Source organism: Acipenser ruthenus, chromosome 4 (genome assembly GCF_902713425.1).
Source record: "Acipenser ruthenus chromosome 4, fAciRut3.2 maternal haplotype, whole genome shotgun sequence".
Classification (NCBI taxonomy): Eukaryota; Metazoa; Chordata; class Actinopteri; order Acipenseriformes; family Acipenseridae; genus Acipenser; species Acipenser ruthenus.
In genome coordinates this window covers 216,730-243,258 of record NC_081192.1, presented here as the reverse complement: position 1 = coordinate 243,258, position 26,529 = coordinate 216,730, and the positions used below count along the sequence as shown (strand labels likewise).

General features: G+C 41.5%; 2 protein-coding genes across 4 annotated transcripts in view; one reads left to right on the top strand and one right to left on the bottom strand.

Annotated features, from left to right (window-relative positions):
* LOC117400617 (ribosome biogenesis protein bop1-like) overlaps positions 1-26,529 on the bottom strand; it is a 112,164-nt gene that overhangs the window by 51,071 nt on the left and 34,564 nt on the right. Inside the window, exon 1 of one of the 3 annotated variants that reach the window (XM_059021222.1) lies at positions 818-1,077. The exons of the other annotated variants lie outside the window; for them this stretch is intronic. The gene's annotated coding sequence lies outside the window, so the exon portion shown is untranslated. Of the gene's footprint in view, positions 1-817; positions 1,078-26,529 lie in introns of those variants that run through there. 3 annotated transcript variants of the gene reach the window in all.
* On the top strand, positions 8,749-16,134 carry LOC117400618 (basic helix-loop-helix transcription factor scleraxis-like). Its single transcript, XM_034000820.2, has 2 exons — positions 8,749-9,529; positions 15,358-16,134. Exons 1-2 carry the CDS (start codon positions 8,999-9,001, stop codon positions 15,394-15,396), a joined length of 570 nt encoding a protein of 189 aa, XP_033856711.1. The 5' UTR covers positions 8,749-8,998; the 3' UTR covers positions 15,397-16,134.

The window sequence follows — 26,529 nt, the reverse complement described above, 5'->3', positions numbered from 1 at the left end:
ATTGTCATCACAATTGAATAGACAGCTCTCCACACAAGTAAAACTAAACAAGACATGCATGCAGTACTGGCGCCTCCCACATAGCACTCTCACAGCCAGAGACTTGCATCCACACACAGCACTCTCATAGCCAGGGACTTGCATCCACACCCGGCACTCTCATAGCCAGGGACTTGCATCCACACCCAGCACTCTCATAGCCAGGGACTTGCATCCACACCCAGCACTCTCATAGTCAGGGACTTGCATCCACACCCAGCACTCTCATAGCCAGGGACTTGCATCCACACCCAGCACTCTCATAGTCAGGGACTTGCATCCACACCCAGCACTCTCGTAGCCAATGACTTGCATCCACACCCAGCACTCTCATAGTCAGGGACTTGCATCCACACCCAGCACTCTCGTAGCCAATGACTTGCATCCACACCCAGCACTCTCATAGTCAGGGACTTGCATCCACACCCAGCACTCTCATAGTCAGGGACTTGCATCCACACCCAGCACTCTCATAGCCAGGGACTTGCATCCACACCCAGCACTCTCATAGTCAGGGACTTGCATCCACACCCAGCACTCTCGTAGCCAATGACTTGCATCCACACCCAGCACTCTCATAGTCAGGGACTTGCATCCACACCCAGCACTCTCATAGCCAGGGACTTGCATCCACACCCAGCACTCTCGTAGCCAATGACTTGCATCCACACCCAGCACTCTCGTAGCCAGGGACTTGCATCCACAGCAGGGGATACAAACACTGTAGCTTGTCCTAATGCTTGGATCACGTTTAAAGAAAATCATAAGCAGCTCTTACACTAAGATGGATAATCCGCTATTCATCTGAATAGGTTTAAATAGAAAAAAGTAAATTGTTATGACATTAACAATGTAGTAAATTACTTCACAAGCACATAAAGATTTAAATAGCGACAAATGGGTTAAGTTACTATGACATCAAAAGCTCACAAGTACCTCCACTGTTTGTTTTCAAACACACTTTCTCTTGACAAAGGCATGCTAAACCTGCTGAAATGTTGGGAAGTTGGCTAGACATAATCTTACTGGTTTGTCAAAAGGAAAATTATCTAATATTAACTAAGTAATTGACAATGAACAAAGCAGCAGGTAGCAATGCAGAAAGCAATACCAGACACAGAAGATGCTTTAGACAGCTGCTAGACACCACACCATTGCAAAGGCTGGTCTCTGTGCACAAGGGTCTGTACTGTGAGTGCAGTGTGTTTGATTTAGACAGCTGCTAGACACCACACCATTGCAAAGGCTGGTCTCTGTGCACAAGGGTCTGTACTGTGAGTGCAGTGTGTTTGATTTAGACAGCACCTAGAGACCACACCATTGCAATGGGGGGTCCTCCTGGGAGCCGTTTTTCCACAAAACCATGCAAATCAGCAAGGACTGACATGGGAGTACAAACATGGTGAGGGAGGACAAGCGGGGAACAAGAAACAGAAAGACTCCCAGAGGACTTGCAATAAATCAGAGTCTCACCAGCCTACACAGAGCTGAGAAAAGGGTTCAAAATGAGCACTCTGCTTAACAAAAAACAGGTACTTGCTTAAAAAATAAATAAAAGGAAAGATGAAAAGCACACTGTACAAAACAGATAAAATAGTTGGCTTAGTGTACAGCCACCACACCATACCCTTCTCCACAGCATGAACTAAATATTAATTCTGCTGGTTACTTTTTTGCTTTATTTTATCAGCAAAATTATAGCAGTACCTACTCGACCAGCTGAGTCAACACCTTCAAACAAAACAAAACAAAAAAAAATGGTATTATCTAAATGACATGCAGGAACCGTCACAACTTAAAATCGTTAGTGGAAAACCACAAATCTGAACCAATTTTATTTTCCACGACTAAAGGAGACTTTTAAAAGTTTATTAGAGAGAGGTTATTATTATTTTAACCATGGTTTTTATCATACTGCCTAAAATGTCACAAATGTCCTCACCACTTACAAAAAAAAAAAAAGGTCACAACATTACTTCACCGTCAATTTCTATTAACTGGGGCTTTTAAAATCCTCACATGAACAGCTAATTTAATAGGCTCTCTTGTTGAATGAGGTCTTTGAAAACCGTCTTGGAAATGGAACCCTCGCTTTGGGAAAAGGAGAGGTTTTCTTTCCAGAAAGGACACACTGAGCTAACAAGAGTTTCACTAAATCTTACCCCTTTGCACTGTCCTGGTGTACATGCATCCTTACGATAACCCATACATGGACGCAACAAACAAACAAACAAACAAACATGTACTGAATAAATCTACCTCCACGTAGCCTTCAATACAGCAGAACAGACACGCACGGCAGAGTTGTGTAAAAGCAGGCGTAGCTTTAAGTGTCTTTTACTTGTTGTGCTGATGCACTTCTCATTTCCACACCTACAGTACAGCATCGTTTTTTTATTTTTTTATTTTACATCTCCACTGTACTGTAGATGACAGAGACCAAGTTAAAAAAAAGGTTTCTAGCGGAACACACTGGGCTGGTTTTCCACAGACCCTGCATTTAACAAAGAGGCACCTCCCGAGGCGAGTCTCGCTCCCAGTACATGCAAGGAAACGTATGCAGGAATGGGACAGTGCTCTTTAATAACACCAAGCGTCGCTCCTACGAGTGCTAACCCCCCCCCCAAATCCATCCTGTTATACTAAAACTGAGGCAGCAACCCAAACAGGTTCTCGGTTCCCAAGTCTCTACTCCCACTGTTTGAGGTTTTTTTTTAAATAACTGCAGCTGTTGTTTCTTCATAAAATTAAAAGGCAGGGGAGAGAAAAGGACTGAAAAGGATACAGCGAGTCCAGACAGCCTTGCTCTCCCTCCGCTACGATGCAGGCTGAAGCTCAGACAGCCTAATGGCCCAGCCGGGGCGTCTGCGGTGGAGCGCAGGGATTATTTCCGAATGTTGACAGGTCCCTGACCTGCAACAGAAGAGCTCAGCAACACCAGCATTTAAAGGGGGGGGGGGGGGGGGGGGGGATTGTTACAGCTGGGAGTATGGATTAAATGTCGGAAAATGGGGGTGGAAGAGAAAGGAAATAAATTACAATCATATGCTGGACTGTACTAAAAAAAAAAATTACAAAAATTATTTTATATATATATATATATATATATATATATATATATATATATATATATATATATATATATATATATATATATATAGACACACACACACACACATATATATACACACACACACACACACACACACACACACATATGCTCTGTTATAACCGGGAGATAACGAGCACTGTCATTTGTTACTTCAAATGTCAGCGTTTATGAGGCAACACAGTTCCACCTCAACTGATTGAAAGAGGTCCTACATATGGTTTATGGAGGTTATCACATTACTGTATAAATTGATTCTCTCTCATAGAAATGAAGTGCTGCTGAAAAGGTTGTGGTAATTTATATATTAGAGTAAACACTGTAGGTTCCTATTTAAAAAAAATAAAAATAAATAAAAGTAGGCGTTATTACGGAATGTCAACATTTAGAAGTTATACTAGTTTGCTGCAAGAGCCTTAAGAAAAACAGTGTTTAAAAAGGAGTACGCAAGCTGTGACCTACTGTAAAGCCTGCCACACACCAGACGCGATGCAATTTCTCATTAGGCAACAAGATACTCTCGCAGCGACGTGACCCTACACACCAGACGCGACACAGAGGCGATGAGACGGGTTTCAAAATTGCCATTGACAAAACTATGATCAAGATGGGTACATATTTGTCAACATGATGTGGAAATGATGAGTGTCTTCCCTGACGGCATTTAAACATATATGGCAATAAATCACACACCAGGCTTATCCAGTTCCTTCTAAATGTACTCCCACATATTACCTTCAAATCTGTATCTTTATAATTGTGATAAAATTTGTCATAAAGCTCCACGTATTGTTTCCTCTGTAATTCTGGATACTGCTTCACCCTGCTGGACCACGTGCATTGAAGCTGTTCTCTGACTGGTTAAGTCCCTAGCAGAGTTATGATAATAACCAGACGTTCCCTTTCAAGTATGAAATGTAACCATTACCGAATGAGTGAGCGCACCAAAGCCGTCACAAGGGCAAGATTGCGGAACGACCAGAATGCTACGAGGCTAAGCCGAAGGCTGCCCTGTGTGTTACCATTCGGAACCCCAGTAACAAGTAGCTAGGGTGACAAACCAAGGGAGAACTCGCCTCTATGTCTGTGTTGTAAGGGTTGACTGGGAAGCCACCCTTAACACTAGTTTCAGTTGTTTTTTTTTTGACAAATTTACTTTGAGGCTCAATATTTTTTGGGGACACACAGACTGTGCATCTGTGCTGGTACCCATTCTTGTTTGTTCAACCCCGGGGAATTTTGATCCTACACATGCAAATTCCATGAAGGAACAAGAAGCCTTCTGGTGAAACAGCACAGCAGGTGTGCATTTTCATAAAGTTTATTAAAAGCATTCAAAGTTCAGTTTCAAAATTCCCACTTTCCAAAAACACAGGCTCAGTAGCACAGATGTGGAACAACATGTACTGAACAATAAACAAGCAAGCTAGCAAGCATTTTACTTTTAAATAATAATAATAATAATAATAATAATAATAAGGTATTAGATCACGGCCCACTGTTAATAAATCATGCACAACATCAAATGAACAAAAATACAACTGTAAATACAATACTGGACAGAACTCAAAAGCCACTTTTCACAGGGAGAACAACATGTTCTATCATTTATTTAATATTCACTTTCAAGATCCTATACAATAAACATGCCCAAAATGTATTCTCCCCCAAACATCATTATCAAACAGGTACAACAAAAAGAAATGCTTCTGTTGAAAAGCCACCACTTCAAGTGAAGTCACGTAACAGACTGTTCAAATTAATACTATATAACAAAGTGTGCCACAGCTTCAGGGAATTCACCTGGATTTTAACAGAGAGCTCCACAGTTCCTGGAATTCACCTGGATTTTAACATAGAGCTCCACAGTTCCTGGAATCCACCTGGATTTTAATAAAGCTCTCCACAGCTCCGGGGAATCCACTGGATTTTAACAGAGCGCTCCACAGCTCCGGGGAATCCACCTGGATTTTAACAGAGCGCTCCACAGCTCCGGGGAATCCACCTGGATTTTAACAGAGCGCTCCACAGCTCCGGGGAATCCACCTGGATTTTAACAGAGCGCTCCACAGCTCCGGGGAATCCACCTGGATTTTAACAGAGCGCTCCACAGTTCCTGGAATCCACCTGGCTTTAGTGCTAAAGTACATTATGCAATACAAGACTATTCCTCAGGTGCTGTAAAATACTCCAGTAAAATCCATGTGTGGCTTATCCAGCAGTGTGCAGGCTGATCAAATCAAATCACTTGGTTACCGTACTCGAAACAAATAATAAATATACAGTTGTATGCAAAAGTTTGGGCACCCCTGAAAAAAATGTATGTTACAATGAATCTTTCAGTGAACAGAAGTTGACCTGACCTCTACATGGTACAAAGTTAAACATGACACCTTTCTGCAAATTTTAATACAGGATTACTATTTATTTGCATTTATTATAGATTCAAAATAATAAACAAAAGTGAACATGGCGCGTGCAAAAGTTTGGGCACCCTGTCACTTAGTACTTGGTAACACCTCCTTTGGCAGATATAACTGCTTCCAAACGTTTCCTGTAGCCAGCTAAGAGTCTTTCTATTCTTGCCTTTGGAATTTTTTCCCACTCTTCCTTGCAGAACTCTTCCAGCTCAGAAAGATTCTTAGGTCTCCTTGCATGCACTGCATGTTTGAGATCTCCCCACAGATTTTCAATAATATTCAAGTCTGTGACGGCCATTCCAAAACCTTTCTCCTTCTTTCCTGTAAATATTTCATGGTTGATGTTGAGGTATGTTTTGGATCATTGTCTTGCTGAAATATCCAACCTCTTTTCAGCTTCAGTGTCCTGACTGACTTTAGAACATTAGCTTCTAGGATCTGTTGATATTTAGTTGAATCCATTCTTCCTTCCACCCGCACAATATTTCCGGTTCCACTGGCTGCCACACAACCCCAAAGCATAATAAAGCCACCCCCGTGCTTAACAGTTGGCAAGGTGTTCTTTTCTTGAAATGCTTCACCCTTTTTTCTCCAAACGTACCTTCTTTGGTTGTGGCCAAACAGTTCAATTTTCATTTCATCAGTCCAAAGAACATTGTTCCAAAAAGCTTCAGGCTTGTCAAGGTTTTCTTTTGCATACTTTAGACGCTGACTTTTGTGATGAGGTCGTAGAAAAGGCTTCCTTCTGACAACTCTCCCATGCAGATCCTTGTTGTGTAAGGTACGCTGTACTGTGGACCTGTGAACAACTACTCCAGTGTCAGCTAAACTGTTCTGAAGGTCCTTTGCAGTGACCTGTGGGTTCTGTTGTGCAGATCTGACCAGTTTTCGGGCAAGTCTACGTGATATTTTTCTTGGTCTTCCAGATCTTGCCTTGACTTTAACCGTTCCATTTAACTTCCATTTCTTGACAATGTTTCTGACAGTTGAAATTGCTAGCTGGGAGCGTTGAGAGAGTTTTTTATAGCCTTCTCCTGTTTTGTGAAAGTCAATTATCTTCATTTTCAGGTCCTCAGACATCTGCTTAGAGGAGCCCATGGTTTTTGAAACCAGGCAGAACAACCATCACAGTCTAACAGATTAGAAAGTATGAAGTTACTTCAGAGTAATAGTTCAAAACTGGAATTGACTTCACCTGACTAATTGAAGCCCTAATGAGTGAATCAACCTTTCTGGACCTTAGTAATCATCTTTTTAAGAAGTAATTAAGAATGGTCCAAAAGGGTGCCCAAACTTTTGCACGCGCCATTTTCACTTTTGTTTATTATTTTGAATCTGTAATAAATGCAAATAAATAGTAATCCTGTATTAAAATCTGCAGAAAGGTGTCATGTTTAACTTTGTACCATGTAGAGGTCAGGTCAACTTCTGTTCACTGAAAGATTCATTGTAACATACATTTTTTCCAGGGGTGCCCAAACTTTTGCATACAACTGTAGCCTATACTGAACGGTTCAGAAAATAGACATTTTAATTTTCTTTTTGAGGGCAATCTGAATGTTACTTGCATTCCCCTTAAACACCAAGCTTTTGTTTGCTTTCTTTTCCTTTAGTGCAATAATGTGTGACACGAGTAACTTGTCACAATACTGTTTAAATGTTGATCAATGTGAAGACATCGTCATAAAAGTACGAGAGCAGATGCGGCCAAGCTGACAGGCTGGCACAGACCAATCAATGTAAAAAAACTTTCAGAGCACCGCACTGGAAAATAAGTCAGTCAAGAACTGTATTCATATTTTCCAGTGAAACGGAGAATTAGAAAAAACATGCACAGTGTGAAGCATGACAGGGAAGACTGTCTGTGATAAAGGGTTCTTTTGGTTTTTCTGTCCTCATTACTAAACTGTTCAAGTACACAATGCTCTAAAAATCTGGAATTTATAAATGGAAAAATTCAGATCAAAAGTTGTTATAAATTAACCTTGAGCTCCACAATACATTTCATGAATATAATACTGAAGCCCACTCCAAACACATTTCAGTAAATGGTTTACAGTAGCTTTAAAAGCACACATTACAGCCCTCATTTAAACCTTTAAATGAGCCGACATTTGTTTTTCTGCATTTCTCCCAGGAGTTTCCCTCATAATTAAAGGCGCAGAGAGACCACAAAATTAATCACTTTATATTTTGACAAAAGTGAAGTGTATAATAAGAGCTAAACCAACACATATTGAGTGGAACGAAGCAAATCCGTTGCAATTCCCTTTGATAGGATCCTGTCCTGCTATGTAATCCTGTCTGGCTTTTCAGGACAGTACTCTTTGTCTCATTAACAGCATCTGGATCGCTTTTGTCATGCTGTAAAGCAAGGGAAATGTAACCTTCCTCTGACTTACCTTTCGTTTCATGATAAATAAGTCTGCATTACCCTTTAAGAGTCAGCCTAGTTATTGTACACATGTATATTAGTGCTCAGAATGGACCCCATACAGAATTGTCTAAATATGCATCTAATGGTGTTAATCCAACTGCAATTAACACCGAACACAACTCAGAAAAGATTAAGAAACAGCGACAACTTGCTTAGTCGTACTAAAGCAGCCCTCTCTTCAAAAGCAGCCCAGGTCGTTTTTTAGGATGCAGCTGCAACAAGCGCTTCATTTCTTCGGAGGGAGGGGTACAAGGTGAAGTCCTAAAAACTATGACAAAAGAAAAAGGTTCTTCCTTTCAAGCTGTGATATTGAACCCATCTTGAACTTTCTAGTATTTTACAGCAGGGCGGAGGGGTTACAGGAGATTAGCGACGGAGTCTCACTTACTGTATAATCAAAGTGATGGCTTTGGAGAAAAAAATAAATAAACGCATTGGAAATATACTATGTCAAAAACTGACAAGGCAGCGGCTACTATATTAGAAAATTACTATTCAACTTGATACATAATTCGGAACAAAAGTCCCCTTAAAGGGGCTCCCTTTTCTAGTAATAAAGAGCAAGCCACTCGAGGGTTAATGACTATCATCAGCAGCACAGCTGATGTGCTCCCTTTCAGCCAGTCAGCCTGCTTCGGGATTTGCATATGCATCGAAGGGGAGGAGCTTACCAGACCTTCTCACTGGCTATAAATATCTAACCATACTGGAACACTCCAGCAGAAAGCACATGTGTATGTGTATAGTAGGAAGGGAAATTCTTAACTGCAAAAAAGGAGAGACACACACACACACACACACATTTAGCATACTGAGATTTTTTAACCCCTCCAAAGGAGGATATAACAATTACTTATGAGGATCACTTATTGAGATCATGTGCACTCAAATTAAACTGAAATTATAGAATATTGGGTTTGCCTTCCAGACCAGTAGCACATAACGATCTATTTGTTAACCCTATATTACATGCAATAGTTTAGAAAGATAAAGATGTCCTTCGCGATGCTGCGCTCCGCCCCCGGCAGGTTCCTCTACTCTGAGATCAGCATGCTCTCCGAGGACGAGGACGGTGGCAGCGAGAGCTCGGGCTCCGACGACAAGTCCTTCCTGCTGGAGGGCCCCGGCTACGAGATCAAGGTGGGAGGCAAACGCAAATCAGGCAGCCGGAGGGTCACCCAGCAGATCGTAGTGGGAGAAACACGGCAGAGGAACGCGGCCAACGCCCGCGAGCGGGACCGCACCAACAGCGTGAACACAGCCTTCACTGCGCTCAGGACCATGATCCCCACAGAGCCTGCCGACCGCAAGCTCTCCAAGATCGAGACCCTGCGCCTGGCCTCCAGCTACATCTCTCACCTGGGCAACGTGCTGCTGGTGGGGGAGGCGTGCGGAGACGGGCAGCCCTGCCACACCACCTCCTCCTACTACCAGCACAGCAGCAGCAGCAGCCCCGGCAGGGACAGCGACGGCTCCCAGCCCAAACACATCTGCACCTTCTGTCTCAGCAACCAGAGGAAAATGGTGAGTGCCGCTGCTCCAAACAGCTAATCAACTACGCTTTACATATACCGTACATAACAAATATATAGACAGACAGATAGATAGATAGACAGATAGACAGATAGAGAGACAGATCCTCTTGAATATAAAAGCTTTGCTGCAGTACAGATACATTGTATCAATCCTTAAGTATGGTAGACAGTCCACACTTTGATCTCACTGTTTAGTAAAATGTTACACTTGCCACCAGAAATGACTTGAAATTAACATCCCCTGGAAAATCTATGACAGACATGCTTTTAGACCCTGCTTGAATAACAATTAATACACTGCAAGCTACCAAATTTGTACTAAATTAATTCAAATCTCACGCTATCTTATGCTGTATACTGCATGAGCACATAACTGCCTATTAAAACAATAACTTCAATTTACATCTGACGAATTGTGTTTTTTTTTATTTTAAGACATCAACATCAATTGTGAAAAATGTTTATATATATATATATATATATATATATATATATATATATATATATATATATATATATATATATATATATATATATAAATGAAAATACAATTAAAACCTAAATAGAAACCTAGAAATCAAAAGGAAAACTGCTTTGGATACCTGCGTCTATTTAATAAGCATACAAAAATTGCCCTCATATGGAACAATTTTATCTATCTTGAATTATATTGTATCTTGATGTAACTTGTTTTTCATATTCATATATATATATATATATATATATATATATATATATATATATATATATATATATATATATATATATATAGATATATAGATATATAGATATATAGATATATAGATATATAGAGAGAGAGAGAGAGAGAGAGAGAGAGAGAGAGAGAGAGACACACACACATATATATATATATATATATATATATATATATATCAGACTCAATTGAAATCTTACAATTTAATGATTTTTAAACTTCGTGTACCACAAGGCTGTTTAAAGAAGCCAAACGTGTGTGTTGCATAGTTGGTTAGGTCATCACAGCCAGTGTTAAAATAGGTTCCAGATTGCAGTTCAACATACATCAAATACCGCAAAGCATTTTTTAGATCTTTTGAAAGGGTGGCATTCCAGAAAATATATTTGCTTACGATTGTAAGTCGCCCTGGATAAGGGCGTCTGCTAAGAAATAAATAATAATAATAATAATAATAATAATAAAATAATTTTAAAAAAACACCTCTGCGTATTGTACATATACAATGAGAAATACAAATGAAAGTGAAATCACACCAACACATTTCAATGGTTAAACACTGTGTTTATTCAACACTACTGTACCTGTGAAGCCATCTTGAAGAGATTCAAGACAACACCCTGTGTGGATTCTTCCCAGTTAATGACGCCGTCAGCACATGTACTAAAGCACTTCAACATGGCTCCGAATGATGCCAGCTGAAACGGGGTTCCAAGGCAAAATAAGTTTGTTTTTTTATGGATTTTGTTACCGAGTATAGGACTTATCGAAAAGGCCACTTCATTTAAATCTGTTATTTTGTTTGATTGATTGCAAAGAAACTTACAGATGCAAACCTTAAACATTTTATTACACAGGAAAATGAGTTTATCACATACAATATATTTGTCTTTATGGTTTTGCACAAACTTGCCACTCAGTTCAGACTTCCTATTGTATTTAGTCTATACTGGCGTTCAGCTCCTGACAGCGTTTCATTCTTTATACAGAACTAGCTTGCTCTAGGGTAGCGCTTCTCAATCTGTGGCCCACGAAACACAACACACAAGCCCTGGAGTGTGCTATCCAGCTTATAACAGATACAACTGAAGAAAAAGAAAAAAAAAAAAAAAAAAGCAGCTTTCATTTTTCAAACAATCGTTTTATATATCCTTCCTCAAACAAGGTTCTATTTGTTGTAAACATTCAACTGGAGGTTTGCGTTTCCACTGATTGTAATTCAAATGAATGAAGCCTCCGTGCTGGTCTCAATCGCGCCGTAAACAGAGCGGACATTACCCACAATGTTAGCCTTGTTAGTGACCAAGCTTTTAAAAAGACAAAGTTCATTCACGCTTTACAAAAACACATTGGCATTTTCAAATGCTTGCACTAACAGGCTATCATTGTATCAGCACTGTATACAGAGCGATTGAGACGAGCATAACATTGAGTAGCTTGCTCCTGACCGCCTGAACTACGCACTGAAACACAGAATCTTCCTGTTATGAAAAATACTTATGAAAAGTGAACTAGAACCGTTCTTTAAAACTCCAATTTGCAAAAAAAATAAAAATAAATAAAAAATTCCAGGTGGTCCGCAAACAAAAGTTTGAGAACCACTGCTCTAGGAAATAAGATTAAAGTTGCAAAAAAAAAAAAAGTCACTGCTGTTTACATTCTCCATGTAAAACATCAGAACAAAAACAAAACTTGCTACCATATATATAAATAATAATAATAATAATAATAATAATAATAATAATAATAATAATAATAATAATAATAATAATAATCTATACATTAAAGTAAATCTAAATGGACCAAATGCTAATGAAAACAATCATCGCTTCAGAAGGTTCCAAAGCAAGTCTTATTTAACTACAAAGAGATCTATCACTCTCAAGGCCTTCATGTAGTGCAGGAACATGGTCTTTAAAAGAAACAGAAACATCTCTTTAATGCTCAATTGTTCTCTGCCAGAGATGATCAATTAGGATTGTAGATGCCATTTTTACTTTCAACCCTGTTTCTTGACTTCAGATACTAGTGCAACAGAAAAAGCCCCGACCCCTCAACACACACCCACGCTGCTCAAACTTGTCAAAGTGTAAGCAGTGAAAAGTCCTGAAAGGCTGTCGTCTGCAGAGGTGTATCAAAATATACCTTTAGGCTAATAAACGTATTAATGTATTGTCTATTTTTGCTAAACTGCCATTTGAAACAGATTTGCCTTGTGGAGTTCAAAGCCCTATAAAACACCACTCAAACTCTCACGCTGGCTTTTTTTTTACCCGCAATTAGGGGCTCATTACTCTTCAGAGAGTAGCACCAGCATCCATCTGACACACTAACTCAGCCCCTTCTGTATTCAGCCAGTACAAAAGGGAGATTTATTTAAAAACAAAAAAACATTAAGTGATGGAGAGAAACGTGAAACAGATTTATTTAAAATACTAGTGTCACAGTATGTGCAGTAAGAGAGCACTACAATACATGTAGTTCATATATTTTATATATATATATATATATATATATATATATATATATATATATATATTATATATATATATTTATTTATTTTATTTATTTATTTATTTATTTTCAGTGTCTCAATCCTAAAATTCCAGGTGTTGCAAAGCTTTTGGCCAAAGCTGTACAGCACAGGGGTCTCTTCCTTGAGCCTCTCCACACCTGCATCTTCCAATTTAGCGCAATGAGAAAGTGACATACCATTAAACAGTGCAATGAGAAAGTGACATACCATTAAACAGTGCAATGAGAAAGTGACAGACAGTGCTGGATTCTTTCTCTGCGCGCCCGCTCACTATTTGACATTCAGCTGGGATTCCAGTATTCTAGATGGGATTTTTGTCCAAGATATTACACATGTGTGTTGGTGTAATAAGCATATTACATACGACTGCGACAAAAACTAAAAAAGCATTTCCCATTTCTGCCTCGAGAAAAGTTGTATGCTGCTAATTGAGCTGGGGATCCTGTAACAGCGGCTGCAAGTCCCCGCAGACTGCTCTGTGACACACTGTTAGACTGGAGGTAATTAGTGTGCTGCTACTTTTATTATCAACAGATGGAAGTGGTTATTAGTCTAATTCAAGGGCTTACAGCAGCCAAGCTTTAGCTGTGAAGACGTAATGCATTATGAAATTATTTTAGATTCTAATCAGTCATGGAGAAAGCCTGCCGGAGCCACAGATAACATCAGGGCTTAATTTACTAAACCAGCCACCGCCCGAGAAAAAAAATAAAATAAAAAGGGGTTAGAAATTTATACTAGTGTTCGTGTGTTCATTTAAAAACAGAATTATTTCCTGTAGCATGAAATGGTGATTTCACCAGTTTCAAAATGTCGCTGGCGCTCCTTGCTAGATGCAAAGCCATTTGCTAATACCAGACTTGTAAAGTTCTAACAAAGTGCGGAGGTGCGAAGCTCTATGCACTGCACAGAACACCACAATGTTACACAGAGACTAATATACAGCTGCACATTCTCTCTCAGATTAATCAGTGTCAATAGCTTGGAGCTGGACAGTCATAACAATCTACGCCAAGAGATTCTGTTAATACCTGTACCCTCAAATTAGTCAAGTTCCAATGTTACAAAGACTGAATGCCATTTTCCATTGACCAGCTTATAAGCTTCACATTCTTAATGGTGAAACTTTATATAATTTTTTTTTTTTAAATCGAATGCGGCACACGTCCTTCTGGCCCTCCTCTGAATGCAGTTTACAGAACCATTTCAAAACAACCCCACATGGCCTCAATGCAAACTGGGCTTCATTTTAAAATCTCGCTTTGTTTCCTTGCAGTAATTATTATTATTATCCAGACAGACAGATAGGTTTCACAAAGCATGCAGACAAATATTTGAATGTGAATCTAACAAGTAAACTAGGTCTTCACTGTAGACGTGAATCTGGTTAGAGTTTCAGCTTTGAAACTTCATAACCTCCAAACGCAGTTGGACAACTGACAGGGTCCCCACTGTAATCAATTAAGAAGCTGCTGATGCCTCCTGTCAGGTAGGACTCAAAACTAAAAGATCATTTTAGATTCACGAAAAAAAAAAACACAATTAAAGAACTGAACAAAGCCAGGGATAGGATCAGAAAGCCAGGACATGCTGCACCCATTCAGAAAAGCAATGGAAGAATAAGAAAGCACAGCAGATTCGGCGTGAGTGCGGACGCTTAAAAAGGAAGCGGATGTTTTGTCTGGGACCAGACGCTGCAGCCAAGAAAACAATGACATTCCAATTACTTTCATTCGAAAGTAACGCAAGCCAGGTGTGCACAACGCTGGGAAAGGTGCGACTGGAACATTTGAAGCTAAGTGTTTCCAAGCTGCACTTCCTGGCCAGACACCCTGGTATAGTCTACATTCGTTCATTTCTCAACACAGCTGACAGGTTAAGCTCTGATTTGATAAATGGGCGATTGCTTGAAGCCACATACAAAAGGGAAGGCTACCACTGTGAATGTTAGACAATCGGGACTAATAAAGCACATGTCCTGTGTTCGTACTATTACAGTAACACAGGTTTTATTACATTTATTTAGACACAGAGGAAGATGCATTTTACGGCCGAGAGGTGGAGTATAATGAAAGTGTGTTTCTGGCTTACTTTATATATATAAAAAAAAATAAAAAATCTGAGTTTATGCGTGCGTCTCACGAAAAGAGGAGTGCCCAAGGCTGCACAAACCACTCCAAACAAACCTACAGACTTCACCTTAACCCTTCAGACTTATTCCAACACATTCGCATTTTCTACATCAAATTGTCACTTATTTAAAAAAAAGAAAGTGTTACATAAGAATTATTGATAATGCCAACAGAAGAACTCCATCTTTACCAAGGCATTTAAATGCTCACAAAACTTCAAATCGAGAAAATGTAACTCATTGAACACAAAGAAAAAAAAAAGTGATCAGAAAATGGCCATGCCTCTATAAATGAATGCTGCAATCCCTGCTCAGCGGTTTGGCTCAATCTCTGTGAAACAGTGGACCGCACCACACCGTGCCATTGGGTTTCTGTGCTTTTAAACAAACTGTTTCATAATGAAATTCATACTTTCTTCTCTTTTTTTCTTTCAGAGCAAAGATAGAGACAGAAAAACAGCCTTACGAAGTTAATAGTAAACAGTAAGAAAAAAATAAAAATAATAATCAATTAAAAGCAGAAACTTAAAATGTGAACTAATAATTAAGGTTAAAAAACATTTGGAAAGATCTCCCCGCATGGAACTGTGCTTTACAAAAGAGGTACAAATTCAACTTCACACAGACCTTAAAACAGAACAGCATTAAAATGTTACTCTGGAAATGAATGTCATTTAAAAGCTGCTGAAGCCTTTCCTGCTATTGACACTTGCTGCCAGACACACAAGGGCCACTTCGGAGGCTGAAAGGATCCGATGAAGAGGACTGGATGAGGGAAAAGCCGTGCTTCAAAAGCAGACACACGACCACGGGTTCAAGAACAACAAAATCATTATTCAGCGTGACTGGAGCCCCTCATCGATTCATCTCTCCTTTCTGCCAGTGTGGCGCTGGCGCAGTAAACAGGAAACTGATTCAGCACACATTTCCAGACAACAACTCTGTTAAGCTTTTACTTGCCAGACTTTATGAGCCCAGCTGTTTCTGGACCCTGAAGTGGTACATGCATTCCTGAAGCTTTTGCACTTGTATAAAGGAGGCTGTGAGAAACAGGACGACCCTTTCGCTATACTTGTTTGTGCCTTTTCCTTTCTAAATCGATACATGCTGGATTTTCATGTACTTGTGATGTTCTATATTAATACAATGGTAAATATTTTGTTGAAAAAATAAATTACATTTATATGCAAATACTTCAGGTTTTCTTTTTTGCGGCCCTTATGCACTGTGACAATACATTAAAATGATGTAGCATTATGTAATGCAGTTTTGTTCTCGTAATTAAAACCTGTCAACCCAGTTGTGTTGGAACACGTGGAAAATACAAATGCTTCAGTGTGCATGAAAACCAGCAGCCGGTACAGCAGGAACGCACTGTACGATTCATATTAAGACCAGGATATACTTTAGATTATATATAACATGTATTTTGATTTTTATATCATCTTTGTTTGTAAATCCAGATATTCTTTAGTTCATTCATTATTATTTTATGATTTTTGGTATTACGAACATAAGAAAAGCTACAAACAAGAGAAGCCTTCCACTGTTAATCCTATCACTGTACCTACTGCATCACACCCCTAATCAGTGGACCACTTGTATTTCACACACTGCCTGGTACAGTACCCAGCAACACCAGATTCACCTTGCACAGGAAAGTCTACATGTCAGAAATCTTAATTTATGATGGGAACAAGAGTAGTGGTCACCTGTGCCACACTGTCTGTCAAAATGCTCTCCCCAGCAGCAAGGCAGTGGTGAAAAGGTCATTCTGTGACTCCAATAAATACTGGTTAGTCGTTTTTCACAGAGGACTCCCCCTACGCGTCAATAAAATATCTGGTGTGAATTAGGAACGCCGATTCAGCATGTGCAATTCGAGCCCAGCTCGTCGGATCCTTTATAAACCTTATCCTGTTGCCTCCTCAAGCAAAAACAATTCTTCCAACCTTCTCCATGACACATCCAACTCGGAGCACATGTCGAGGCAGCCCGTCCTGACCACCAGAGTTGTCCTTTGGAGATCAAGACCCAATTAGTTTAATTCTAATTCAATTGTACAGTGCCAACTGCAATCTTATTCTGAACAGCATATATACCAGAAGTAGTGCTACAGTACTTCATATTAATTGTTTATTTTAGAGGAAAAGCTGCACAGCTGCAATGTACAGATATAGAAGTGGGACCTGACCAAAACAAGCCAGTCCAAGGGAGACGTGGATTAGAATTAACAAACCAGTCCAAGGGAGACGTGGATTAGAATTAACAAGCCAGTCCAAGGGAGACGTGGATTAGAATTAACAAGACAGTCCAAGGGAGACGTGGATTAGAATTAACAAACCAGTCCAAGGGAGACGTGGATTAGAATTAACAAAACAGTCCAAGGGAGACGTGGATTAGAATTAACAAGACAGTCCAAGGGAGACGTGGATTAGAATTAACAACACAGTCCAAGGGAGACATGGACTAGAATTATTATTAACAAGCCAGGCAAAGGATTTTTTTTTTTTTTTTTTTTTTTTAAAAAGACTTCCATTGTGTAACAATTTAAACCAGGGGTCTCCAATCCTGGTACGGGATGCCGGCCCTCCAGGACCAGGACTGGAGGCCCCTGCTTTAAACAATCCTATGCTTGCCTACATCAGCTTTTACCCTGTAATTACTAATTAAGATCACTGTAAAAAAACTGCACCACTTCCAGCTGTTTTAAAGCACTAGATCACAGACCTGTTGCAGAGCGTTCTGAAGCATTTACAGATGCAGGTTACACCTGGATTCCCTCTCCGAATCTCAAACACTTTCATTTATTGCAGGGCTTCTCAAACCCGGTTCTGGGGACCCCCTGCTGGTTTTCATTCCAACCGAGCTCTCAATTACTTAACTAGACCCTTAATTGAACCGATCATTTGCTTAATTAGACCTTTTTACTTGTTTTCAGCTCTTGAGCAGTTGCATGTTTCAAGTTAGCTATAACATTTGATAAGTAACTTGAACCAAGTGTCTAGTTAAGTAATTGAGAACTTTGGAATGAAATGAGGTTGGAATGAAAACCAGCAGCCACAGGGGGTCCCCAGGACCAGGTTTGAGAACCCTGATCTATTATCTGCACCCTGAAATTGCTCAAATGTTCAGTATTTGAATATAGGCCTATAGTACATATGTACTGTAACATGGTCCAGTCAGGACAGATTTTAACCACCAACTTTCATCCACCAAAATATGCCAAACTATTATTATTCAAAAGCAATGGTGATCGCAATAGCTTACAACCTTACAACACATGCAATTAAATTGTTTCTTGTATGAAGTATCTGCAGATCACATTGTGTGTGTGGTTATTAGTTTTCCTAGCTGAACATTATGAATATCAGCATTCTGTTCTGACTGATGCAAATCTTAGAGCTCATTGATCACTCAAGGCACTGGAGGATCTCCCACTGACTCAGCATTAGCATATAATTGAACAGAATGCCTGTAGAATTATTTCATTTGTAAATGGAATTTTAAGTTTCCTTTGAAATCACTTGAAAGAGAAAACAGAGTCATTTTTGTTTCTTGTGGACCAACACAATGTTTGGGTAGAAACACCGACTACACATGGCAGGGAAGGGACTCAAGCAGTACTAAAAAATGGATTTCTAAAAAAAAAATAACCGACTGGCCCTGGCATCCAGTAATCTGACAGCTATCCACTGACTGGCCCCTGGTATCCCCTGACTGGCCCCGGTATCCCCTGACTGGCCCCGGTATCCACTGACTGGCCCCCGGTATCCCCTGACTGGCCCCCGGTATCCAGTAATCTGACAGTTTTTTTTTTTTTATATATATAAATTTAGTCATTGCCAATTATTTTTTATTATTTTCTCCCTATTTAGAATGGCCAATTATGTTTTTTAAGCTCAGCTCACCGCTACCACCCCTGCGCTGACTCGGGAGGGCGGAGACGAACACACGCTGTCCTCTGAAGCGTGTGCCGTCAGCCGACCGCTTTTTTTTCACACTGCGGACTCACCATGCAGCCACCCAAGAGCTACAGCGTCGGAGGACTACGCAGCTCTCGGGCAGCTTACAGGCAAGCCCGCAGGCGCCCAGCCAGACTACAGGGGTCGCTGGTGCGCAGTGAGCCGTGGACACCCTGGCCGACCTAACCCTCCCTCCCCCCGGGCGACGCTCGGCCAATTGTGCGCCGCCCCCTGGAAGCTCCCGTCCACGGTCGGCTGTGGAATAGCCTGGACTCGAACTTACGACGTCCATACTATAGAGGACATCCTGCACTCCACGTGGAGCGCCTTTACTAGATACGCCACTCGGGAGCCATAATCTGACAGTTTTTACTTTTCTAGGCTCATTTACACCGGGTGCTCAGCCAGCCCGTAACCAAAGTAGGTTTGAATTTCATTCTACTGAAAATGGAAATCGTCACAAATGATTTCAAATTTACTTTTTTTTGGTGGGATACAGGCGAGAAGTGGCAGATTTGGGGTCAAGACATTGAGACACTGGCGAACGAGATGCGCTCCAGCTTAGGGTATCGTGTGATATGGATGATGACCACATCATAAAAATCAGTTGCGAGTTCCAGGAAATAAAAGCAGCAGCAGCAGTAGTAGTGCTTGCTCATGCAGTACTCTTTGAACAGCCCGCTGCGAGAGTCTGCAGTCCAGATCAGATCTGCAGGTACAGCCGTGGCACTCTGGCTGTCTGATTGAAGAGGAAGCCGTCGTGTTCCTCTGGAATTCCTCACTGTCTCGTGGGAGCATGCTCACAGCCTCTCTTAATCAGATTACAATGCTTGCAGTGTGTTCAGATTCCCTCTATCCCAGGGTCTTGCTGTAGGGCTGGTCTTCCTTCACCTCCTGTCAAGTTTTTTTTTCCCCCTCTCTCGGCTGTCTCGCACAAAACACAAAGACATTGCTTTAGAGAGAATTAAGCTGCTGCTGTGGCGACTGTGGAGTGCCTGCAAGGGCTTCCTATAAAATATGGAATTTTATATAAGCACATCAACCAGGGCTTGTGGTACAGGTGGTAAAGAAGCAGTTTTAACCACGTTCCCCAGCAACGGATTTCATTCCTAGGAAAAGCAACTGTCAACAGCCTTCCGTAATAAACATTTCTTTAACTGTTCTGTCACAGCGCACCAGGGAGCTGTCACCGTGTGTGTGTGTATGCAAATCAGCACTGACCACAGTGCAGGCATGAAGATGCAGCACTGACCACAGTGCAGGCATGAACATGCAGCACTGACCAGTGGAAACCAACCCAGATGGATTATCACAAAGGAATCTGGCTCAGGTGCAGCAGCGATCATGAACATAAATATTTTGTGGGCCAACAGCATAAATCACAAGTCAAAAAAACACCACCTCTATATTTCACTCCGAATGATTTATGTGACTGAGTCTCTGCTGGGATTCCCACAGGTTCCGCTTTTACTCGTGGAACACGTTTTCCACGATGCTGTTCAATGCCTCACCTTTAACAATCCATTTGTACACATGCTGCGAGCGCAGAAACATTATTTTTTGTACTACACTGTAGTCTAACTCCTATAACGCATAGTTTGGGATAAAAAAGGAGTACATGGGGCAGAACCCACTCACATGCATGTGGAAAGCTCTGGCTGCCCAAATTTAAATGATATTCCACCTGGCCAGCCATCCGGTATATCATTCAGAGAAGCAATTATTTATTGAAAATCAAATGTCTAATGATGCCCTGAAGCTTTCACAGACAGAACACTATTGCAGCTTCAGGCTCTGCTAATCCACACAGTCGGAGTGCGGCAGCATTCCGTCAATGAACAGCGTCCCGCCGCCGGACAGCAACATCCCTCCACCGGACGACAACATCCCTCCACCGGACGACAACGTCCCTCCACCGGACGACAACGTCCCTCCACCGGACGACAACGTCCCGCCACCGGACGACAGCGTCCCGCCACCGGACGACAGCGTCCCGCCACCGGACGACAGCGTCCCGCCACCGGACGACAACATCCCTCCACCGGACGACAGCGTCCCACCACCGGACGACAACGTCCCGCCACCGGACGACAGCGTCCCGCCACCGGACGACAGCGTCCCGCCACCGGACGACAGCGTCCCGCCGCCGGACAGCAACATCCCTCCACCGGACGACAACATCCCTCCACCGGACGACAGCGTCCCGCCACCGGACGACAACGTCCCGCCACCGGACGACAACGTCCCGCCACCGGACGACAGCGTCCCGCCACCGGACGACAGCGTCCCGCCACCGGACGACAGCGTCCCGCCACCGGACGACAGCGTCCCGCCACCGGACGACAGCGTCCCGCCACCGGACAGTGTCCCGCCACCGGACGACAGCGTCCCGCCACCGGACGACAGCGTCCCGCCACCGGACAGTGTCCCGCCACCGGACAGCACTAACACACAAGTAATAAACCAGAGTCAAAGTAGAAAACATCAATTCCGTGCATACTTGTGATTGTCATTTTCGATAGAGGCTTGAAGATATTTGTTGTTTTTTAGATGGATAGATAGAGATAGATAGAGAGAGATATATGAATGAATGAATGAATGAATGAATGAATGAATGAATGAATGAATGAAGACAGACAAATGAGCAGAGCCAAATTCTGGGCCCATCAGAACCAGGCCGACACACAGAACTACCACCAAAAAGGCCTGCTAAGCAACCAGCTAGTACTAAAACTAAACACACTGCAACGAGAACAATGACATAGTGGAGAATACAAAAAACACACCCTTTAAACAAATTGACAAATCTCTAAAAAAATACACTGAAAATTGGACAAATTATATTATATCCCAAAACAAACTAGAATGTTATCAGGCCCTAAACAGAGAAATTCAATCAATCATAGTTAAAAACACTAAGGAAAGACAAACGTTAACTAAATGCAGACTCAGTGACCACAGCCCGGCCATTGAAACCGGCTGACACAAAAAGTTGTGGGCAGCAAGAGAACACAGGCTGTGCTGCCACTGTGAATCAGGAGAGGTAGAACCACAGATGCATTGCCTGTCGTCCTGCTCTAAATACAAAGAAACAATAGAAAAATATCTAACACAATTCTTGAGTGTAGTGCCAAATTTTATACTCCTTGACACTGAAGTGACCAATCCTTCTAGGAGGAGAAGCAGACGGCTGAAGTGGCAGCCCAGTACGTGTCTGCGTGTCATACCCTGAGGGACAGCGGATAGCACAGGGAGGGAGGGGTGATCGTATCCATGAATAAAGAATGGAGAATCGTTGTGTTTGTAAAGAGAGGGGGGAGCTTCTTCCCCCTCTCAGGGGCCTCTCCTGTGAGTGGTGGTGCACTTGTCAACCTTCACGTCCAGTTGGTATCAATCAGGATTCTGGTGCGACACACACACTGGGTGGACAGGGAGCAGTACGAAGACCGGATGAAAGGAAGTCCACCAAAACGACAGATGGCTAGTCTGACAGCCCCCTGCTCCAGCTCCCCAGCCCTCCCCCCCCCCCCCCCCCAAAACATACACACACCCCTGCAAGGGATGCGGACCTCACAGCGAGGATGTGTCTGCACAGTGAAAGCAGCACGCGATTCATCCAGTCACTTACCAGGCCTTGCCCCCAACATTCCCAAGCTAGAAAATCACAAGTCCACTTTGCTAAATGCGCTATTAAAAAGAGATTCCCGGCCGACGGAGCACTGAGAGGCCAACATTCCAATCCTTTACTACCGATCACCGTATCGATTTCACTCACAGGGTGCCTTTAAACAGGACTGAATGCAAACCTCGAAACTAGCAAATGCTTGCAGTTTATTCTCAGCTGATAGCCAAACAAAATTGTAAAGCGCTTCAGCTTCAGTCCTAGTTCTAGGAGCTGAGCAACGAGAGACGAGCCCTCGTTATGAATAAGTGATCCTTCAGTCCTGGTTCTAGCTGAGCAACGAGAGACGAGCCCTGGTTATGAAGAACTGATCCTTCAGTCCTGGTTCTAACTGAGCAACGAGAGACGAGAGACGAGCCCTGGTTATGAATAACTGATCCTTCAGTCCTGGTTCTAGCTGAGCAACGAGAGACGAGCCCTGGTTATGAAGAACTGATCCTTCAGTCCTGGTTCTAACTGAGCAACGAAAGACGAGCCCTGGTTATGAATAAGTGATCCTTCAGTCCTGGTTCTAGGAGCTGAGAAACAAGAGACGAGCCCTGGTTATGAATAACTGATCCTTCAGTCCTGGTTCTAGCTGAGCAATGAGAGACGAGCCCTGGTTATGAAGAACTGATCCTTCAGTCCTGGTTCTAACTGAGCAACGAAAGACGAGCCCTGGTTATGAATAAGTGATCCTTCAGTCCTGGTTCTAGGAGCTGAGAAACAAGAGACGAGCCCTGGTTATGAATAACTGATCCTTCAGTCCTGGTTCTAGCTGAGCAACGAGAGACGAGCCCTGGTTATGAAGAACTGATCCTTCAGTCCTGGTTCTAGCTGAGCAACGAGAGACGAGCCCTCGTTATGAATAACTGATCCTTCAGTCCTGGTTCTAACTGAGCAACGAGAGACGAGCCCTCGTTATGAAGAACTGATCCTTCAGTCCTGGTTCTAGCTGAGCAACGAGAGACGAGCCCTGGTTATGAAGAACTGATCCTTCAGTCCTGGTTCTAGCTGAGCAACGAAAGACGAGCCCTGGTTATGAATAACTGATCTGTCAGCAATTTCTCTTCTATTGATGCTTCTATTGTATGTAATCTAAGATCAGGTGCATCATTACTGTATTTAAACCGACACAAACAAGGTATTCTTTTTGCAATTAAAAAAAAAAAAAAAAAAAAAAGTAAAATCCAATTGAGTTTGTTTTTTTTACCCTAGTTTGGAATCGCCAATTGTGTTATTAATCCTGGTTCACTGCTTTTTTTGTTTTATTTCCCCCAATTTATAGAAATATATACAGTCTCATTTAAAAAGATGTGTGCCAATAATCACGCTTGTACTGTGTCTGTAGGGGACAGCCAAACACTGATCCATCTCAGCCTGCTGCAGTTAGATTAAGATCAGCTTGGATTAATCTCAGTCTGCCACCGACTGATCAGACCCGTAGGGTTAATGATGCTTGTAATGCAGCGATCTTTACTTTGTCAAGCTGTAACCCTCCCCAGCACACAAGAGCTTTCTGGCCACGAGGAGTTCTGTTCTCAAATCCTTAGGAAGTGGAAATCTTGCAAGATTCAGCAAATCAAGTAAACATCTGAACAGATTTTCAGTGATCACAAAAAAAATACATAAAAAACAGCAAGTGTAGTGATTATGAAATTATAAAAACACAAATGAAATACTTAAATAAAAAATAAAAAAAAACATTGTCATATGCATTTGTACAAGGTGACAAATTTGACAGTGCTGTTTCTGGAACTGACAACAGAGAGCAAACCTCTCCTGTGATTACATCTTTGACATCCTTTCCAGAATCTATACCTTACCACAGTGTTCCCTTAGATTACATCAACAGCCTGTCCTGGTAACATGTTTAAGTGAAGATTTTAAAGTAGTATCAGATAAATTCTTTGACAAACATTTAAGTTATTCCCCATTAATGTCTTCACCACGTTTCTTTTAGTATTTCTACACATCTTACAACGGAGCGTTTTATTTAATTCTGTATTGAAGCAACTGCTAAAACCAACAGAACTAGCCTAATTGACTTTGGCTAGTGGCTATGGCATACATTTATACCAAGAATACATGAATTTAGCAGACATTCAATTGAAAATGTAAACCCAGACAGATCCCTGCTAAACGTGTTGGCGAGTCATAAAGGAATATGAACAGTGTGGATTCCACTGAACTTTCAAAAGGAAAGTTTTACAACTCGAAATTCAACACCGCTCATGTTCTCTTAGTTATTTTAATTTGTTAAAACCGGTGTGGGTTTAATCCAACAGAATAAGAAACAAAACCACTCTGTCTTAAAAGGGCAGACAGATCATAAAAAAATACCCAGTCAGTCTGCTATGTTTTTATATATATATATATATATATATATATATATATATATATATATATATATATATATATATATATATATATATATATATTTATACACACAGTGCCTTGCAAAAGTATTCAGACCCCTGACCAAGTACCTCATATTACTGAATTACAAATGATACATTGAAATTTCGTTCTGTTTGATATTTTATTTTAAAACACTGAAACTCAAAATCAATTATTGTAAGGTGACATTGGTTTTATGTTGGGAAATATTTAAGAAAAATAAAAAACTGAAATATCTTGCTTGCATAAGTATTCAACCCCCACACATTAATATTTGGTAGAGCCACCTTTCGCTGCAATAACAGCTTTAAGTCTTTTGGGGTAAGTATGTACCAGCTTTGCACACAGTGTCGGAGTGATTTTGGCCCATTCTTCTTGGCAGATTTGCTCCAGGTTGTTCAGGTTGGTTGGACGACGCTTGTGGATCGCAATTTTCAAATAGTGCCACAGATTCTCAATAGAATTGAGATCAGGACTTTGACTGGGCCACTGTAGGACATTCACCTTTTTGTTCTTGAGCCATTCCAAATGTTGCTTTGGCCTTGTGCTTGGGATCATTGTTCTGCTGAAAGGTGAATTTCCTCCCAAGCTTCAGTTTTTTAGCAGACTGAAGCAGGTTTTCTTGCAGTATTTCCCTGTATTTTGCTCCATCCATTCTTCCTTCAATTTTAACAAGATGCCCAGTCCCTGCTGATGAGAAGCATCCCCACAGCATGATGCTCCCACCACCATACTTCACTGTAGGGATGGTGTGTCTTGAGGCATGGGCAGTGTTAGGTTTGCGCCACACATAGCGCTTTGAGTTTTGGCCAAAAAGCTCTATCTTGGTCTCATCTGACCACAAAACCTCTTCCCACATCGCAGCTGGGTCACTCTCATGCTTTCTGGCAAACTCCAGACGTGCTTTCAGATGGTACTTTTTGAGTAACGGCTTCTTTCTTGCCACCCTCCCATACAGGCCAGTGTTATGCAGAGCTCTTGATATGGTTGACTGGTGCACCATTACTCCACTCCCAGCCACTGAACTCTGTAGCTCCTTCAAAGTGATTGTTGGCCTCTCTGTGGCTTCTCTCACAAGTCTCCTTCTTGTTTGAGCACTGAGTTTTGAGGGACGGCCTTTTCTTGGCAGTGCCTGGGTGGTGTGATGCAGCTTCCACTTCCTGATTATTGATCCAACAGTGCTCACTGGGATATGCAAACACGGATATTATTTTGTACCCTTTCCCTAATCTATGCATTTGTATTACTTTATCTCTAACTTCTGTAGAATGCCTTTGGTCTTCCTTTTCCTTCAGATTCACAGCCTGACCAATGATCCTTCAACAGTGGGGTTTTTATCCAGAAAATGTGACAGCAACTTTAATGGTTCACAGGTGGAGGCCAATGGTAAGGTAATCTGATTCAAACATTCAAAATCCTAAAAGGTATAGATAATGTCGACCCAGGGGACTTCTTTGACCTAAAAAAAGAAACAAGGACCAGGGGTCACAAATGGAGATTAGATAAGGGGCATTCAGAACAAAAAATAGGAGGCACTTTTTTTACACAGAGAATTGTAAGGGTCTGGAACAAACTCCCCAG

Coding starts and splice junctions, on each gene's coding strand:
- LOC117400618 (XM_034000820.2), top strand. CDS start 8,999: ATGTCCTTCGCGATGCTGCGCTCCGCCCCCGGCAGGTTCCTCTACTCT. Junction 9,530..15,357: donor TCAGCAACCAGAGGAAAATG/GTGAGTGCCGCT, acceptor TTTTTCTTTCAG/AGCAAAGATAGAGACAGAAA.